Source organism: Lichenostomus cassidix, chromosome 12 (assembly GCF_008360975.1).
Source record: "Lichenostomus cassidix isolate B80296 chromosome 12, HeHo_3.0, whole genome shotgun sequence".
Lineage (NCBI taxonomy): Eukaryota > Metazoa > Chordata > Aves > Passeriformes > Meliphagidae > Lichenostomus > Lichenostomus cassidix.
Window position 1 is genome coordinate 3569954 of NC_139493.1, and position 20401 is coordinate 3590354.

Below are 20401 nucleotides of genomic sequence, written 5' to 3' on the forward strand. Positions count from 1 at the left end.
TGCTTTCCTAATATTTCTCATGTATGCAGGCATTGCAGTTGCCACAGTGATGGTGCACAACTGTCAGCAGGGAAAAGGAAGGTCCTGATGGTTTTAAGAGGCATTCTGCCCCCTCAAAACACCATTGTATTGTAGCAAGGGGATTTTCTGCACCAGATGGGAGCAGGGACTACAGCAAAATCCACTGAAACAGGCAAATAATGTTTCAAGCACATGTAATGTACCCATTGCTGTCAAGATTTTGGGATCAGGAAGGATTATAAGGGTAGGGATTTAAATCTCAAATAAAACCATGGAAAGAGGTATGAAATATTCATTGTTTCTTCTGGCTATAAAGTGCCTCCTTCAGCTCTAATTCACCCCAGCATGGGGGCAACTTGGGCCTTTGTGTGGCAACAAGTTTCAGTTGCCCAAAACTGGATGCAGACAAGCAGTGCTAGGAGCATATAAAATGGGGCAGAGCAGTATTCCCCACTCCAGTTTGTTGGTTCTTTTTTTCTTCCCAGTTGTTACCTGGGAAAATTTCAGTAGTTAGCCACTGAAAATGAGCTGAGCTAATCTAGCAGCTGACTCCTGCTCTCCACCCCACTGTCCTGCTTTGTACGGCCTTAGCAGCAAACTAGCAGCTTACCTGGAGAGCTCTGCAAGGGAAAGGAAGATGTGGCTGGGAGGAGGTGTGAGGAATGGAGCCAGAAGCCCCTTCTGTGGTGGTGAGCTTTAAGCAACTCATCTCTGCACCATCTTGTAGCACAGGGCTGCACCATAACACCATTTCTTTCTGCTAAAGCTGCTTGAGAAGGTACAAGAGCTCAGGAGGCATCACCAGGGTTTCCTTAAAAAGGAACCTTCCAAATATATAGCAAACATCAGTAAAATACATTTTTAATTCAAGTCCTATAAATACCTCTCTGAAAGCGGTAATAACTTCCTGGGATTTTTAATCTCTGAAATGATTTCACTCAAGGTGTGCTGGCAGCATGAGGTAGCCGAGCAGAATCAGGATGCTGTGTTCGTGATGATTTTTCCTTGTGAGATTCATCTCAGGAGACTCCTTTTTTCCTCTGTGTCACGACTTCTTGGAAATCTCTGTAGGCAAAGGATGCGTTAATTTGATGCATCCTGTGATTGCCCTTCCTCCACAACCAAATTAATTTACTGTTAGTTGAGATTCCCACAACGTTCCTTGTGCCACTGTGAAGCCTGGTATTTACCGATGTAAATAAGGAATAAACGGAGGCTTTACATATCTCATTTGGAATAATGATACAGGCTGTGCCTCCTGGCTCTCACTCTGTGTCTCAGAGGTGTGGGGGTTTTATTTCTATAGCATTCCTTGCAGCCCAGGTTGTTTATAACAGAATGATTTGTTTTCAGCATGAGCTGTAGCGTTTTAACTGATGAGCAGCTCCCTCATAATGGAATCTGGAGGTTTTCACCGAAGCGTGTGGTTCCCATCAGAGGCAGGTGCTGGATTCAAAGTTAGTTTTTGTAATACAGTCTAGTGGGCTTGGCCTTATTTCCAGAGTGATGCTGCTGCATATCCAAAATTTAATACTGTGTTGGCAACCTCAGCAGAGGATACCAAAAGTGTGTTAGGCATGGAGAGTGTCATCAACAGTCACAGAGGCAAGATGTGGCCCTTCAGGGTCATAAGAAATTAGCATTCTCCTCCTTCCCTCCTGTCTTCTCCAGCTCTTCTGAGAAAATCTGTGCCTGGATACAGCCATTTATTGTAGGGTTTTTTCCAGGATTAACATTTTTGATGGGCTCATCATTAAAATAGAGAGAAAATGCTCAGAGTGGGCATACCAATGAATTTTTAGATTCCAAGCTCTCCCAAATGGTCATTATCTTGCCTTCTATTTAAAGAGAAATAAATTAAATTGCAAGAGATGGTGCAACTGGTTTTGCAGATCTTATTTAATTTGGACTAGGCGTTTGCATTTTCCATCTGTACAATATAACCATTAACTTTTTGTGTTTCTTCATTGTCACTGTACTGCTTTTTACAGGTGAACTCTGCCCTTTCTCACTGTTAGATTTTTATTTCTTTAAAAGAGTGTGTCTTTATTGATTTTTCTTTTAAGGTGAAGTATATATAAAATTATTCATCCTACTAAATGTGCTTGCAATGAAATCTTTGTGATTCATGGTCTTTGATCCTGCTATCACTTACGTGGGTGTTTAACTTTACTACTGTGCACAGTCCCAATGGGGAGAATCTTAATTTAAAAAGTACCATTCTAAAAATAATGTGAGGGCTTTTGCACGTCCATGTTGGATTGTGAGGAACATCTCCCTGTAAAACCAGGCATGTAAATTAAATGAGCTGTAGAGAAGATGGGAAGACAGATAAATTATTATCCCCACCAAGCCTGGAAAGGTTTGTTGTTGCACTATGTCTATCCATGGTCAGTCTGCACAGTAGCCATCCTTTCACTGTGTGAATGTAGAAAATGTTTTGTCTTAAAACTTGGGTTTTTAGAAATATTTAGTGTTTTGGTCAGTAATGCCAAGCCAAACTGAGCACGAAGGTTATTTTGCTCAATAAGGCATCCTCAGAGGCATATTGGGTCTGCGGTGTGACCATGTGAGAGAAGAGGCTGCCAGCAGAGTGTGTGAATGTCCAAGGGTTTTGTGTCCTAAAAGTCGGGGGTGTAGAGAGATTTAGTTTTGATAAGCATTGCCAAGCCAAACTGAGCACAAAGGTTATTTTGCTCAAAAAGGCAGCTCCAGAGACATGACAGATCTGTGGTGTGAGCTGTGTATGTGCAAAGAGGCTGCCAGCTGCGCCTGTGGCGCAGGGTGAGGACATTTGATATCCTGTGTGCCCCAACGCCTCGTGGCTGTGGGTTTGTGTAAAGGTTTAAGGAAGCAGAGCAGCAATTCCCTTCAGCTGTGCCCTGCAGAGAGGCAGTGACAGGATGGGCTGAGCGAGTGTGCCCCTTCGGGGAGCCACCCATGCTCTCCAATGGTCCCTTGGCCACGTCCATCGCTGTCACCACCCTGCCCCTTGCCCGTCTGTCTTTCTCATCGCACCTTGTCCCGTCTCTCCGTCCTTCTCCTGGCCCTTGTCCAAGCCGGAGTCCCGCTCACCCCCTCCCTCGTCCCTCCTCGCAGCGTCCCTTGTCCCCTCCCCGCGCCCCGTCCCGCCCCTCGCCCCCCCGATCGCCCGGGGAGATGGCGCTCAGCCCCCCCGAGCGGGACGCGCCGGGGCTGCCGCTGCACTCGCCATGGACCTTCTGGCTGGACAAGTGAGTGGGGCCGGGGGGGCGGCGGGAGCTGGGAAAACCCCCAAATCCACCTGTGGAGGGATGAGCATCTCCGGGATTATCGGTTCGCTCGTCCAACAGATTGGATCCGGGAAGTTAATTTTGGGCTGCGTATGGGAAACGCGCGGGACTGTCCCGATGTCTGTCCCCACCGAGGGGGTCGGTAGCGATTCTGGGGGCCGCATAGTGACACTGGCTTGGAAACGCTTTCGGTTTTGTAGTTGAACGGACGCACATTGATCCAGGCACCGTCGGTGCAGGTTAGAGCTCTACATTTAGAGATGACGCTCGCCAGCCCTGGGAATAGAAGGGTAAAGGTTGTGCTTTGCTGCTGTGGTTTGTGCATCCCTGCTGCCCCAGATGGACCCACTGACCATGACATGCCCAGTCTTACAACTCTTTAATACCAGGTTTGGCTCCCGTAGGTGATCAGTTCTTAAAATCCAAAGTGGTATATTTTGAAGGATTACCTAAAATTTATTAATTATGTGGAGGTTAATATTACGTTTCATGTGCTTGAAGCTTGAGCCTCTAATGCCATGGAAATAGGCTGCCAGAGGAGCTCACCCCTGTAGTCCACACTGTGAGAAACAGGGAAGAAGTGCCAAAGTCAAAACTGAAAAAGAAAGTTCTTAATCAGCATTTTAGCTAGCGTGTATTTTCTAGCATCTTGTTTTTTAATTTACAGTTTCCTTTTCTCAATTTTTTGGTGTATTTCTCTTCTCTCCCCACTCCAGAAGGAAAGTTTAACAGCCTTTCTGCCACTGAACATACTGCCTCATGCTATTGGTAATATTCTCTCTAGTCATTTTTCTGGTAACTTTTCAACTCATGACAGAGAAATAACAAGGAACTGTTGAAAGCTCACAAATATTCTCAGGTCCTGCAAATCAAATCTAATAAATAAACCTACCAATTATTTCTGATCAATCGTTTTGCAGTCATGACATAGCTATGATCAGGTTCAGGATTTGAGTTGTATTTCTGCTTCTTTGTTTGTAAAAAAGCATCATTTGAACTGGTGTTCAATCAAGTCACCAACCAGGTCTGTTTGTTTACACAAGCCATGTGGAGATAAGCATGTCTGTTTTTTACAGTCAGCATTAGAAGTTAAAATCCATTCTGCATTCCTGAGTCCTATGATTTTTTAAAGTCTTGGTTCCAAAATGTTTTAGACTCTTAACATTCAGTTATTCTATAGACTATTTTTTTGTCTTTTCAGATCACATGTAAATGCATTTAATCGGTACTGTTGCATAAAACTGTGTGTTTTGTTTACCAGCAACAGGGATAGAATAATGGCAGGGAACAAAAATGATGGTAAACAAGACATGTTTTATACACTCAAAAATCATTTAAGGCATTAAAAAGCACACGAGATGGAACTGTGAACTTAATTTACTGCTGTGTGTGGAGGTTCACATCTCTCTGCAGAGCCCCACAGAAATGGCTGAGACCTGTATGGGGACATCCACAGAGATTTGATGGAAGCTTAGACTTGTATTGGATGGACTTTCTACAGCAGATAGCTGTGGGCGATTTTTTAATCTATTTCAGTAGCACCTAGTGTGGAGCAATGCTGTTTCCTCAGGAGATGGTATTGATTTTTGACCGCTGCTACGTTTTACCCTGTACTTGCAGAAAAAAGCAGGAAGAAGTGATGCTTAAGGATAAATAGATGTTGAGATGGATATGCAGTTATCTCTTTCTATTAAATTACTGTGAGAGAGATCCATGACATACAATTTTAAGATCTCTAAAATATATCTTTTCATTAAGTCACGCTGTTAAAATAAATATCCATCAGCTAAGTGGTACCTTCTGTAGAAACTAGTGATGTGCTACCCTTGGGGTTCATGGCCCTGCTTTTATCATAGCAGCACTGGATACATCTCCTGCTTTAGAAGTAAATGCCTTTGTTTTATCTACATCAGCACTTGTTTCTGTGGATGCCTTGGCACAGGCTGAACATCTGGAGGCTGGCATCCTGTGGCCAGGTCCTGGTTCATTGCCATCATCCCACAGGTGTCACGGGGCATCTGCATTTCCCGTAAGTGCTAAACCTTTCTTGGTATCCGTGTCTGAAATAGCAACCATCTGATAGTGCTTGCTGGTATCTTACCCTGTATATGCCTTAGGAAAACGAGCATGATGAAAGCTTTGGGAGAATATTATTCACCACTTTGACAAATAAGATCCTATCTATGATCTTCAAATGCTTGCAGGTCAGCAGTTTCATCAAAGGTGGCAGAGAAGCTGGCAGGTGTTTTCATCTTAAGACAAATGAGATTTCAGTTTTAACTGTTAAAATGTTCCAAGGTCATGTGCTAAAAGTTTAGAAAAGAGGAGTTTAGATCTGCTGTTTATTTTGTCCATTCTACAGATTTCCAAGCTCATACCCACACGTCTCATTGGTAGGATTTTTTGCCTGCAGTGATGTTAGGAAGCAGGGGGGAATTTCAGCAAGGCTTGCAGGTGCTTTTGGTGCCACCTCAGGAAGCTGATTCACGCTGGTGGCTCTTTATAATTGTATTTATCTCGATAAGACTCGGGTTCTGCTTGAAGTGGCTTCTGGCTCTGAAATGAAAGCTTGCCTTCTTAGGTTTTGCTACATTGTGTAGCCTTTCAGTTATTTTTTACAACAAAGTGTCAATATACATCACTGAATATAACAAATTAAATGTGAGGATTGCACATCTGGTCACTATGTTGTGTAGCACATTCAAGACAGGGATTGCACAAAAGGAAGAGTCAAGTGACATGACCATCAAAGCACTGGGATGTCCTGATGATTTTTGTGTAAATACAAAGCTGTGAAAATGATTATACTTTTGGATGTACATGTGGACATGATGCCAATATCTTTCTTTGTAAACCTTGCAAATCCTGACTGTCAGTTAGCCTGGGTATCACATGCCATCTCATTGTGGTTTAACCCCAGGCAAAACCCAAACACTACACAGGCACTCACTCACTCCTCCACCAGCGGGACTGGGGAGAGAATCAGAAGGGTAAAAGCAGGAAAAGTCGTGGGCTGAGATAATGACAGTTGAATAGGGAAAGCAAAATCTGCACAGGCAGGCAAAACAAAACAAGGAATTAATTCACTGCTTCATGGGCAGGCAGGTGTTCAGCCACCTCCAGGACAGTAGGGCACCATCCTGTGTGACAGTGGCTTGCAAGACAAATGCCATCATTCCAAACATCCATCCTTCCTCCTTCTTCCCCCCACTTTATGTACTGAGCACAATGTCAGATGATCTGGAATATCCCTTGGGTCAGTTGGGGTCAGCTGTCCTGGCTGCATCTCCTCCCAGTTTCTCATCACTTTGCAGGATCATGGCCTGCTTGCCCTTCTTGCCTGATATCAAACAATGCCCTTTAGATCTGTGTGAGGGGAAGTATGTGCTTATAAACATTGTCAAATAAGTAGTGTTATTAGTCTACTCCAGGAAAGACAAATTATTCTTACATAAGATATTATCCTTATGTGCTGATTTTTCTCTCTGTATGTTATAGATGAGTTCTATATAAAGCTTCGTTGATACATTTTGATAACTGAACCATTTTAATAATGTATTAATCTTCCTAACTGAACACATCAGATATTTGAAACTAAATTTAGTAATTTCCCTTCTTCCCTATAGCAAAATTTATTTATCTAGGATCATCTATTTCATCTATTACAGCTTATGAGTAGGTGGCTTACAATGAAAAATGATGGTTAATATTATAAGAATGTTCAATCCAGTAAGTGCATTTTGACAGGCTTTGATGGCTTGAAATCAGTCTTTGTATTCAGAATGGATTACCAGATTTATTTAGTTGCCACAGCATGTTTTTGACTTTATGCTTTGTAAGTAAATATTTTGCTTATTTATACCAAAAGCAGTTGTGGCTAAGCACTTACAGGGGTATTTTCAGAACTGCTTGGCAGCTTTTAAAGCTCCCGCTAAAGCTGTGATGAGATTCCCACTGGGAAACAAAGGCCAGTGTGAGCACATATGAAACAACTTCTATACTTAATTCTTTGCAGAAAAACAGAAAAGCTACAGTTCAGCATCAGAAATTAACATAAGCACAACCACCTGGAGGTTTATTCATAGATAAAACAATGGAATTTATCTTTGTATCCTTTGTTCTTTATTCGTGCTGGAATAATGAAGGAGTAGTGAAGCAAGCTGGCATTAGGATTCATTTTGTGGAGATTATTCCTGTTTCCACGTTCCTGTGTAATTCACCATGAGATGCTGTACAGTGGGTCTGGCCTGATTAGGCAGCTCAATTAGTTCTGATACTGCACTAAATAGTCTCCTGTAAAGGTTCTGAAGATGCAGTGGCATCACAAGGCATGAAACAGGCAGACCAGGAGAACCACTGAGTATTTTATGTGCAGTCTCTCCATGGGAAACCCAGATGTGCATTTGGAGGTGAAGTGGTGACAGACTATTTCCATCCCCGGAAGAGCTGTTGGTGCCAGGCTGGTGCAGTGATCCAGGTCCTTCCTGTTATTGTGCTCATGGGGATTGCAGGGCCTGCTGAGTTCCTGGAAATGAATTGTTCACCATGGCAAGAACTGGCAGCTCAGTAGGGCATATTGTATTAATTGTATTTTTGCTGGCTGTAAAATTATCTGAATGGGAAAAATCCTGTAATGGCTTCATTTCGAGGGTCAGTATTTGCAGCATCTTGTTTTGTAGTTCCATGTGTATTGAGATTTTTAGTAAAGTATACAACCATCTTACTACTCCTACCTTACAGTGCAAGTTTTTCCTGGGAAGTTACAGAAATAGGAATTTCTACAGATTCCCTCACTTGAAAGTCATCTCTCATTTCTGCTAACTTAATTTAAATTCAACTTGAACTATGCACTCAACTAAAAAAAAAATCCCAATTTCATGGGTTTCAAGGCATAAAACCCCTGAGTGGTCATCTCTGTGGGCCTGTTGAGTGTCTGGGTGACTATCACAGAAACTCTACAGTTCAGATTTGTCAGTAGTCTGGAATTTTGCAGGAAATTCAAGGCTTTTTTCTTCTGTCTGCCTGCTTAAAATACTGTTTCTGCCTTATGCATTAAACCAAATTTGTGCAGGTGTAATTTCTGGAGCAAATGATCCTGAACTTTTAAATTGATGCATCATAATTTTCTCAATCACGGGTATTTTTTCAGTAGGGTTTTGGTTTGTTTGATTTTTTTTTTTTCGATAAAAACATTTGGGTGTTCATGCCCATATCCATAAATGACTGACACTCTCCAGAGCTGAGTGAAAGGCTGAAATAACACTGTAATCTGGTGGGCCTGGAGCACTTACCAGGCGTGTTACTAGGAATAAATGGTCACTCACCATAACTTTTAAAACAGGTAATTTGCTGGTTGGTTGGTGCTCTCTGCCAGCTGATCACAGTTGCTCTGGAAAATGTTATTTGCAACTATCAAAATGAAGCATTTTATAACCTCCGAGTGGAATATTCTGTCTACCTGTCTTAGCTGCTCTTTCAAATGCCATTAAATTTGGTAAATGGCTACCATGATGATCTAGGTAACCTTTGAAGGCTATGGCTAGAGAATATATTTTAATCTTTTATTTGAGTAGACCTCGCTATTGAAGCAACTCAGTGGCAGTATCAGCATGAGGATATTGAGTGATGATAATATATGTTGTACAACATATGTAATGCCAGATGTCTTGGTGACTGCTAAGCCACCAGTGGCAGAAATAGTCCAGAAGAGAAGTTTCTTGGGCAGTGGGGTGAGACAAGAAGATGCAAAATTTTATCTCAGGTTTTGCCTGTTTGTGTTCTAATTTACATGGAACAAAGTGTTAGTAGAGAGGTGCTAGTTCAGTCAGCAAGAAAAAAACAAGGGGTAGTTTGTCGTGAATCCACTACTCTCTACTGAGAAATAGTTAAATCACTTGGTAAGTTTTAAAGTCTGTTTTAACTTATTACCTTTTTTTGTGCTTTCAAAAGCAATCTGACAGGCTTTTTTTTTTCTGTTAAATACCATGAATCTCTCCTTTTGCTCTTTAATGCTTTGTGTAAAGTGTAAATCAAAAAGGCCAAAACACACACACATGAAAAAACCCAGACCCCCAAACCTTACTATGATAATTCCTTTTATCACATTGATGACAGGGGTTTTTTTGTGGCTGGTTTCAAGTTATCCATTTTTTCATGGGAGTTCTTACAGTTCATGAGCCACTGGACTACAAGCTGTGTGATGGAGATTTCTGGTTGATTTTTTTGTTTGTTTCCAGCCAGTTCCATCACTGTAACGTGCTAGGTCTGGTAATTAACATGCAAAGAGTAAAGCAGATGTTAGTTTGCCTGTTTTATACTGAATAAGTTGGGAGGTGTTTTTCTGCTGGTTTGGTATGTATTTTTAAAGCAGCTTATTTTAATAGGAGCCTTGAAAAAAATCTTAGAGCTATTATTAGACTTCTGAAGATGTAGTGCTGTTTCAGTAGTTTTGCATATTAAATTTCTTCCTTTACATGAATATCTAGGGTTTGCCCAGAGCTTCAATTATATCTGTAACAACTGAGAGTAACTTCAGTGTTTCCCTGGACATATTTCATGCTGATCAGATGTATCAGGGAGGGATGCTGAGATCTGTTTGGTTTTATCCTTTCTTCAGCTGCTACCCAAGCAACAGCTGCGTTTTCTTCTGTTTCCTTAAACCTGCTCTCTTGCTTCTGTTTCCAGATTTAGTAATTTTACACATTTTTGTTTCCTCTTCTGAGACACAATGGGAGGTTGCTTTTGTCTTTGATCTTCATTTTTCTTTAGAAATCCTGCTTCAGCTTCTGAAAGGGAAAAAAAATGTTTCCAGTTCTAAGAAATTGAATGTGCCTTTGGAGTTTTGACCTCATTCCCCCAAAATTGTGCCTGTGGGATTGTGTGCTGGGAATTCTAAGGTGGGTGTAACGATGCACTATTAGTGCAGTGACAGGAACTCAGGGATATCTGGGGGTGTGGATGCACCATCCCATGTCTCATGCACTGAAGAGTTGTGAAAAAGATTATAAATAGAACCATTTAGGTTGGAAAAGACCTTTCAGATGATGGGATGCAGCTGGTGCTGTGTGTGCCTAAAGAATCACAGAAAACCCTGAGCTGGAATGGACCCATGAGGATCATCAAGTCCAGTTCCTGGCCCTACACAGGACCATCCCCTACACAGGACCATCCCCAAGGGTCACACCTTGAGCTCTGGCAGCCTTGGGACTGTGACCACTGCCCTAGGGAGCCTGTTCAATGCCTGCCACCCTCTGAAGGAAGAACATTTTCCAGATATCCAGCGTAAACCTCCCCTGGCACAGCTCCAGCCGTTCCCTCAGGTCCTGTCCCTGGTCACTAGGGAGAAGAGATCAGTGCCTACCCCTCCGCTTCCCCTCATGCAATGAGCTCTTCCCTCAGCCTCCCCCAGGCTAAACAGACCAAGTGACCACAGCCACTCCTCTTTATGGCTTCCCCTGAAGGCCCTTGCGGGAGGGAAGCAGCTCTGGGCGGGAGCTGGGAATGGTCAGCATGAGCTTCAGATCGTCAGGATGAGCTACAGAAGCTGAACCATGCCTGGTGTACCAGGCTGTCTGGCAGTGAGACCAACCCGAGGATCTCTTGGCTTTATGGGACGTGTTGGTGGCAGATGTGGCTTGAAGGCATCAGTGCCGGCGGTGGATGAACTGCCTGGAGTCATGGAGATTATCTGTGTGCGTTAGGTGACATGGCACCTGGCAGGAGAGCTGCCCTGTGGGACTTGTGCTTCTCCTCAGCCCGTGCACGGCTCCCATCCGTCGGGGGGTACCGAGGAGCTTGTGGCGGGTGTGGCCAGGCTGTGAGGGCGGCGCGGAGCAGAGGGAAGGCTCTGCCATGCCCGCCCTGTGAGGGCGGCGCGGGGCTGAGGGAAGGCTCCGCCATGCCCGCCTCCCGCCATGCCCGCCTCCCGCCATGCCCGCCTCCCGCCATGCCCGCGCCCCGCCATTCCCGCCTTCCCGCCGGCTGTGCGCCTGCGCCACCTAGCGGCCCGCTCTGAGGGCCCGGCGGGTATGGGTGACACAAACCGTGCGGATGAGCTTCGTTTGCAAAGTGTGAAGCACCGGGAGAGCCTTAAAACCCTAAAAACTGGGCCTGTGGTGTATTAAATGCAGTTAAAATTAATTACGGGGTAGGATCATACAGTTCCTTTCTGGTAGCCCCTCACCTGTGAGCAGCCGAGCTCTGAGGGTGTGTGATGGCTCTGAAAGCTGCACTGTGCTGCTTGGCTAAAACTCCTAATCTTCCTGTTTAATTGTACAAATTACCTGGAAAATATTAATTTATTTGCAAGTATAAAAGGACTTTAACTCCTATTTTTAAATGATTCGTGATAATTTGGAGTTGGACTTCCCCTTTGACACGTGAATGTTTTGACCATGCTCATGCGATTCACATTCCCTCTCCATCCCTCTCGTCCCCCTCCTTGATAAAATAAATTCTTTAATTAATCTGTGCTTTGTTTTCAAGGTCACTTCCTGGTACAACAGCAGCTGAATGTGCATTAAATTTGAAGAAGATTTATACAGTCCAAACTGTGCAGGTAAGGCGTCTGGCTCTGCTACAGGAGCTGCCACATGTCATTAATGTAACTTCACACCTTAAGTTTCGTTTTTCCTCCTCGGATGAGTCACACCCATGGCTTTGCTTACCTGAGGTGTGAAACGTGAGTGTTACTGGTGTTGTGTGTTTGTGTTACTGAGTCAGTGTTTGAATTTCATTTGGCTTTCCGGATTGGGAAAGGAGGAGGCGTATTGGATTGGGCATACTGAATTTTTAAACCTTCCTGAGTTTCCACTACATTGAATTATTATATTTGATGTATTTTAAATATTTTTTCAGCCTTTTCTCGTCCTTTTTAATATAGAAATTAATTACACAAAGACTAAAAATCACAGCATGTTTGGTTTTTTTCCCTTGTGGGGTTTCTCTCCTTGAGCATGTATCTAAAAAAAGATTCTAGCAGGCTGAATTAAGGAACTCTTAAACTCTGCAGTACTTGCAGCAGTGAGAAATGGTGCATGTCTGTGTCATCTGCCATTGCCTAGCAGTGGGGATCTCTTGCAAGTAAATTTGCATTTCTGTTTTAATACCACAGTTAGCGTGATCTATAGCAAATTGGTATTTGTCTCACCTTAGTGCTAAGCTGACTAGTTCACTAAGTCTCTGAAATTCTAAGGTAATGCCAGACCCTCTCTTTGAGAAGCACAGCTGTAGCGATTTACTGAAGCTTTAAATAAGGCTTTCTCTTAAAGGTCTGCACAACTTGTTACATTGCATGAGACTTCCAAACCCGAAACCTCCCAAACTAAGTCCCTAGTTCAGGACAGAAAGATCTCTCAAATGTTTCCACAGCCATCTACCAGTGTACCTCTGCTCTACCTTCTTCTGCAAGTAGCTTTAGGGTTTGGGCACACAACCAGTTAACAGTAAGATGAAAGTTGAAATGGGTGTTTCATACCAAGTTTTTATATTTTTAGTAGTCTTCCATTTCTTCTTGTGGTTGGGTAAAGGTAATGGCTGTTAGGCAGAGTTGCCAAGGGCCACAAAATTTTATCACATAATGTTGCAATCCTTGTTTCTAAAGTTGTGCTAGTGATTAAGTATTAGATAATACTTAATGTATTAGATAATACTTAAATATAATGTGTAGATAATACTTAATGAGTTGCACTAATGATTAATATTGCATCACCACATGTTGATGCAACTTAAGTCTTTAAAAATCTTTTCTTGTTCTCAGCTGTTGGATAAAGAGTGAAGAGATTGGAATCTTTTCTGTCATCCCTCCCTGTTGCTCACTCCTTCTTTTTGGGTGCATTTTAGCCACTCCAAACCTGCATGACAGCTTCTGCTTTTACCAGCAGAAGCACCGGGAAGTAATCCAATGGTTTCTGCTAACTTGGATCTTCAAATTTCTCCCCCATTCCTGTATTAACATGTGCATCTCAGGTTTTTTGCATCTGGTTGAAACCTTTCACTCAGACAAACTAGTTAGGCTGCTGGTTAGGCATTTAGCTCACCATTAGGCATTTAGTTTGTGGTGTTTTTGTAACTCAGGATAATCATAATGAAGCTTAGGCTAGTCTTAAGTGAAGCAAGGTGGATATTTGATGTAAGTATATCTTTTTAATATGCTAAGAAAATTTTATGTACTGGTTTGTTCTGACATACTCAGTGTAACTCTGTTTTTGATGATTTTTTCCACTCTGTATTCAAAAAGATAATGCTCATTTCGACTGCTTCCCTTTTTTCCACCTTCACTTATGCAGGATTGGCATCTTAAAAAAAAAAAAAAGTAGAAATGAACTTGTAAGAAGTTCTTTTCAGAGCATTTTATTATAGCACAGAAGGTGCCTGTTCCCAGGAGAAGGATGTGTAATTGGTTCAGAGAAAATTAGCAAGGAAATAAATCTGCATGAAACACTCTCTTGTGTTAACGCAAGTCGTATTTTTCCTTTTCAAGGATTTCTGGAGTGTCTACAACAACATTCCTCCCGTGACAAATTTGCCTCTGAGATGTAGCTACCATTTAATGCGGGGAGAAAGACGCCCACTTTGGTATGTATGTTGTTAACAGATATTTCTGGGAATGGGCAGTGGAATAACCTGAGGGGGTGAAAGGTGTGGGACAGGAGTGTCTTGTTTCTGTTGGCTGCAAACACCTGAATTTAAGACACCTATGAAAGAAAATTCTCTAAAGTGAATGCATCTAAAGGTCTACGTTACTTTTCTGAAAATGCTGTGACTGCTCAGGATAGCTCAGGTGGGTTTGAAAAAACATTGGGGTCTGTATAGATTAACTGGGCCATTGTGTGCAGGCCTTCATATCTTTGTAAGGATAAATGAGAATATATTGGAGTTTTTAAATTTTGTTTTTCCTGTCTTTAGTTTTCATTTGGTAAGTGACTATTAAAGGTGTAAAATGCAAAGATCAGTTCTGAAAATTAAACACTTATTGTAGGTCTATCAAAATAATTTTGCATTTTAGGAAAGGGATTGGAAGAGATTGATCTCATCATCAGTAATTCACTAGCTTTTCAATAATTATTGCCATGAATCTTTTCTCAGATTACCATTACAGTATACTGGCCAATTTCAGCTTTTTTTTTTTCTTAAGGAAGAAAGACAAATCCTGAAGTAAGAATTGAGGATGCAGATTTTTGAAGATATCTTCCCAATGTTTCCTCCTCCTTTCCTCAGCATCTGTCGGGATTGGTGGGAGGCCATTGATCCTGAGGAATCTCTATAGGTGTCATACTGTGTTTAGATATTTCAAAGATTAATTTTTAGGTTATTCCTTTAATTTTGCCTTTACATTGCTTTAATAGGAAACTAGAAGCCCTAATTTAGAGTCTTAGAAAAAGAATTGTGACAGAATAAACTTGAGACTATCACAAGTTAGTACATTGTGCCTTTGTCATTGCAAAGCAGTTTAATGGTTATTTCTGCCCTGACCCTGGGCAGCTTCAGTCTTTTTTTAATAAGGGCAATTAATTTATAGCTGTCACAAAACTGAAATGAAGTGTGCTCGTGTTCTTTTATTAAATTGAATAAATGAAAGAGTAATAAGCTGCTTCTGTGAAAATATGCCAGAGGTTTTCCAAAATTAAAGGTTACCATAGTAAAATGTAAAATTGTTTTGTGGCTTGTTCTCATACAGTGGGCAGCCACTTCAAAGATGGTCTGTAGTCAGGGAAAATGTAAGTATTTTCCAATATACAAAACTTAGGAAAGGGATTAGGTGTTGAGAGATATACTTCATGGGAACAATGAAAGAATTATCTCTCATGTCAGAAGTCAGAGTCATGCTCTCTGGAGTTAGTAATTGCATTTCAGATGGGATTTTTCTGGGAAAATTAAACCACAAACATAGGGTTATCTAGATGTGCTTTTGAATGTTTATTTTCACTGATCTATTTCCCATAACAGGGAAGAAGAAAGCAATGCCAAAGGAGGCGTATGGAAAATGAAGGTCCCTAAAGAAAGTACGGTATGTTATATTGACTTTTTACTCAGGCCTTATTTAGTAAGGGAGTTTCTTTAAACTTCTCTTGATAAAACTGTTGTAAAGGTTTTTACTTCTGACATCACCCAACACAAGAACCAAACACTAACTTCCATAACCTTTTAAAGAAAATGAGTGGATGTTTCTTTTCCAATAATTCTGTATCTCTTGCTTTAGATAACATTTGGCAATGTATTATAAAACAAATGAAAGCTGCAGTGTTTCAGCTTGGAAATGTGGTCATTTATAATCACCTTTGCTCTCAAGACTGTTTGCTTGTAGGCATACAAAGAAAAATAGAAAGACCTTTTCCTGATAATCTGTGCTAAATGATATATTTTTTTCATTTGAAAGTGTGAAAAATGAAGTCTATTCAGGCATATCCTTGAGCTCTAATGAAATACCTGTTTTTCTCTTTGCCTCCCTAATCAAATGCATGTGAGTAAGTTCTGTGAACTGCCACAGAAAGGAGATTTGACCTCTTCACACATGGTGTTTATGTGTGTAAGTGTGCTCTGGATCAGGCCTTTAAACAGAAAAAGTGAAGTGTCAGAAAAATGTGACAGCCTTGCAGAATGCATTAAATGCTGAAAGATGGTACTCAAAATTTCAGCCAAAAGTTAATTGATTTTTGCCTGTGGGCTTTTTCCTTGCATCTGAGTGGCAGCTTTCCTCCCCTGCAGTCCCAAGTGATCACAAAAGACTGAAATTGAAATTGTCTTTTTCGTCTTATAATCCAAGGTGTGAAGATTGTCAGAAGTGACAAGTGGTTTGGGGAGCCTGAATTACTGGACAGTGAATTTAGGGACCCCAGAGGCCTTGTTTTTCAGAGGCTGAATGGCAACCCCTTTTTGATATGAAGGTACTTTTGATCTCTCAAACCATGCACCACATGGCCTCAGTCACTTCTGAAAGGTTTGCTTGAAGGTGAACTTCAGTCAGCTTTCAGCTTTTGCCTTGCAAATAGCATAAATAACACCTTTATGCCTGTTTCTCAGTTTTTTTGGCTTCATTCTTCATCACATGTGGGCACAGCATCTCCTTGGCTAAGATGAACCATCTTGTACAGACCTAACAATTAATTATATAACCCAGCATGCACTTATAATAAACATCCTTTTTTTTTTTTTTGTCTAGACAACCTCAGGAAGAGAAGACACTCAAAACTGAACTAGCAAATCTAACTTTTAAATTAAAAAATAATAATGTGAATACAATCTTTTTCTGCCTCCTTAGGCTGCAGTTTGGAAAGAGCTACTGCTAGCAACTATTGGAGAACAGTTTACAGATTGTTGTGCAGCAGGTAATGATTGAGACAGTTCTCCATCATTTCTTTTCCCCATATTTGCTTCTCTTCTAAGCATGAATATCTGATTAAAGTGGCTGTTACAGTGACAGTGAATACCCTGTTAGGAATCATCCTTCACTGGCTATCATTCCATAAAAAAAAAAACTTTCTCAAGTTTACAGAGCAGTTCAGCAATAACCTTTCAAACTGCATCTCTCACACCCTTTATACACTGATAGGGTTGTCTTGGGGTCACTTTAAGCAAATATATTAATTGAATTCTGCTGCCTACAGGGGTGGTTCTTTCCCTTGGCCATGTGCTTTTGACACCAGCTTTGTGTTATCATTAGTGATCCCTTCTTTGGGATGCACAGAGTAGCTGTGCCATGGAGCTCACAGCTGTAGGCAGACAGTGCTCCCAGCTGTGGCATGGCCTCTGAGCTCTCCACAAAACCGTATCCTGAGAACTTCACACCAAAAAGGACTTCTTCAGTGTAGTGCTGAGTTACCAGCACTGGCAGCAGCAGCCTGACTGGGGCTTTATTACTTTCATTAATTTTGTTTTCTTTTTTTTCTGTTGCTGCCTTGAAAAAATATAAAGGAAAAAGAGAGCAAAGTTTGGAAAAGCTGGTGTCTGATCTCCACCAGGTACTGTTCCTGGGGTTTTAGTTGTTTCACCCTCATCCTCCCATTTCTGCTTGTAGACATTACTGTAGGTAAATTATCTTTAGTAGTTCATATTGCTGACCTTTCTGGAGGGAGTCTTATGATTCCCTTCTAATCAAGTATAAGAGTGTTAATAGCAAAGATGAATAATGCTATGGCACTTCATAAAAAAGACCATGAGGTAATATTTCCAATAGCTTCTAAAACCAGAGTTTCTTTCTGGTAACTACTTTGTCTGGTTTGAACATTGGTATTTTCCTCACTGGAGATTGCTGTTTTTTTCACATCTTCATTTTTTTCCCAGCTTTTGGGCACTGTTTCATAATACATAAGTAGCAAATTAGACATGTCTCACTTTTAAAGTATTCCTTCATGGTTCTTCCCCTTCTGTGCAGATGATGAAGTAATAGGGGTTAGTGTCAGTGTTCGTGACCGTGAGGATGTTGTGCAAGTCTGGAACATGAACTCCTCTTCAGCAAGTGAAGCAAAAGTTTTAGAAAAGATTCACAAACTTCTCCCACACACTTCTTTTAAAGCAGTCTTTTATAAATGTAAGTATTTTTTGCTGTTAAATTCTACCTTCATTAGAAAAACAAGATGCTGGTAAGGCATTTCTATGGGAATATCCTGCCTGATTAATCATTAATCACTTAAGAATATAGCATCTGTCATTGCATTAAAATTATGTCCCTTCAATGTAGAAGTTATCTATCATTCAAAAGATATTTTTAATTTCATTGCAGAATATGTTTTGTTTCATGTTTAATATGCCTGATTCATAAAACAAATCAAACAAATCTCTTCTGTCCAATTTAAGTATTCACTTAGAGGAACCATTTACAATCAGGATTTTTAGGGATCTCATATTTTTTACTGCCTATAAATGTATTATCAGAATGGTCTATTCTGAAAGATCACTTGTTGGCATGTTGTGTTCTTCATTGACTGATTTATATTTATCTTCTCTATTTTTAATCTTTTCAACTCCTGGACAGAATTGACATGTTCTTTTATTCTTTTATTTCCTTCTCTCTTCCCTAGCCCACAGAGAGCATCATGCTTTTGAAGGCTGATGTGGAAAGCATTAAGTGCCTTGTATGCCAAGATCATTTGTTGTTATTTGACATTTTGAGTTGGTCTGGACAAGGAGGATGATGGTGGAAGCCCTGCAGAAGTGCTACATGTGGTTGGGCCTTTTGAGCTTCTAACATTTCAAACTGGACTATTGCTACCGAAAATGAAAAAACACCAAATAGTTGCATTGACCACTAAATATGTGATTCATTACTTCATGTTGAGTTGGTGGTTTTAATTCTTTGTTGTTTCTTTAAAAAAATATTTTGGCCACTTGGTTTTTTTTTTAACTTGGTTATATTTGTCCCCCTTTCGTTAAGATAGTAGGCTTTCTTTTCTTCTGCACTGTACTTAGTGAAAAGCAAACAGAGATGCTCTGTTGCTTTTCCAAGATGTGCTGTACATGGAGGAATCCTGGCTTGGGGAAATGTGTTTTCAATTTTGACTTTGAAACATTCCTATCATGTTAAAATTTACTCACTGGTTTTGTCCCAAGAGAGAAAGAAATTGCACTGCATTTATTGTAATGTTCAGTGTAATCTGGTCTTGCACTGACAACAGCACATACTGTACAAGTAAATAGAAAATCATACCTTAAATAAGTAGCTAAAGAGAACACATTTATATTGGGACTCCCCCTGTGTAGGATGATGTTAATGTCTTTTAATTGTATTGATTTCAGAAGAGCCCTTGTTCAGGTTAGATTCAGAAATTTCTCAGTAAGAAGCCCTGCAAACTCTATCCCTCTTATATGAGTGATAGGGTGTTTACCTTTTTATATTGTATACTTTCTTATGGTACTTTTCTGTAAATTCATGAAAAGATGTAATGAATAATTTCTAATGAATTGTACAAACTGAATCTCTCCTTCCTGCTTCCTTAAGCACATCAGACCCATGTCTGCACCCACTAGGTCAGTGTCAGAATTGCTGTTGATTTCAGTGCAAAGGAACAGATCCCACTGTTGTTTCAAGCCATCGAGATTTCCTAAGTGACCTTTTTTTAAACAAACAAAAAATATAGAAATCAAATCTGTGTTGTAGGGTGAATAGGAATATAAACAGTGTTAACCTTTAAATGTTTGTCTATATTAACTGTTTGAGGTGTTTTAATATACTACCAAAGATTGATGTAGTTCCTTTTACAATAAGCTGCAAGGTAGAGATGTACATACCCTCTGCAAAGCATTCCTTCATCGTTTAGAGGGTTTTGTCTGGCAGCTCTTCAAGTTGCACTGATTTCCACATCTTTAGTATATTAAGAGGAATCTATAAATATCAAATAAGTTTAAAAATAAGTATCACACATTTGAGATTTTTTTTACAACTTTGTCTTGTACTTACAACTATAACTTGTATTTATGGATTAAAACTGTGTAGTTAATGAGCATTATTAATTAAACACATTTTCTAAAATCCAAGTGTCTTGCTTCTGTAATTGCTTTCTGGGATGAAATGTTACTGGTCTTGCTGTCTCAAACCTGTGTATTTTTCATTAAAACGTACTCTTTAAAAAGCTATCTATTTTGTTCCTAGATTAATTTTTTTTTCAGTGAAGAAGAGTGAAGTACCAGCGAATACTTGCAGGTGGGATGTACCTGGACAGCCTCCAGGTCTGCATGATGGAGGGGAAGAGTGACTTCAGAGAAGTGAGGGTTAGAACACAGTGAGGAGAAACGTTTTCTACTGCTTGATGAGCAAGATTTCTCACTTGAAATACTTCCCTGTCTTTGGAGGAAATGTAAGTGGAATACTAATAAAGAATTAATCACACACCTCTCCCTCTGCTTCCTTTTACTTTTGGAAACAAGCCACAGCCTCTTATTTCTTCCCCAGGTTTGTTTTCAGGACAGATGTTGATTCCGGTAGTTAGAGCTGCTGGCAGAAGGGGCTGGTCTGGTGATTTCACTGGAACTTGTTAGTTTAAGGTATTACTTTATTCATCCAAGTGAAGGCAAATATTTTATGTTGTTGCCTTGTGTGTCTCTTTAATATTAAAGACCTCTGTGCTTCAACATTGGATAAAGGCTTAGAGATGTTATTCTAGCTGTAGGGTAGG

The 20401-nt window shown here is 40.6% G+C and overlaps 1 protein-coding gene across 1 annotated transcript; it reads left to right on the forward strand.

The window, feature by feature from the left end:
* Positions 1-2926: 2926 nt before the first annotated feature.
* On the forward strand, positions 2927-19758 carry EIF4E3 (eukaryotic translation initiation factor 4E family member 3). Its single transcript, XM_085072281.1, has 7 exons — positions 2927-3254; positions 11778-11850; positions 13774-13868; positions 15240-15300; positions 16552-16618; positions 17665-17820; positions 18311-19758. The coding sequence occupies exons 1-7, from the start codon at positions 2962-2964 to the stop codon at positions 18340-18342; spliced, it is 777 nt and encodes a 258-aa protein (XP_084928407.1). The 5' UTR covers positions 2927-2961; the 3' UTR covers positions 18343-19758.
* The last annotated feature ends 643 nt before the right edge of the window (positions 19759-20401 follow it).

What these genes read in the sequence shown, in the direction of transcription:
- EIF4E3 (XM_085072281.1), top strand. Translation starts at nt 2,962, where the DNA reads ATGCTCTCCAATGGTCCCTTGGCCACGTCCATCGCTGTCACCACCCTG. An exon ending in TGGACCTTCTGGCTGGACAA is followed by an intron (nt 3,255 to 11,777) that starts GTGAGTGGGGCC and finishes TTTGTTTTCAAG; the next exon opens with GTCACTTCCTGGTACAACAG. An exon ending in ATACAGTCCAAACTGTGCAG is followed by an intron (nt 11,851 to 13,773) that starts GTAAGGCGTCTG and finishes TTCCTTTTCAAG; the next exon opens with GATTTCTGGAGTGTCTACAA.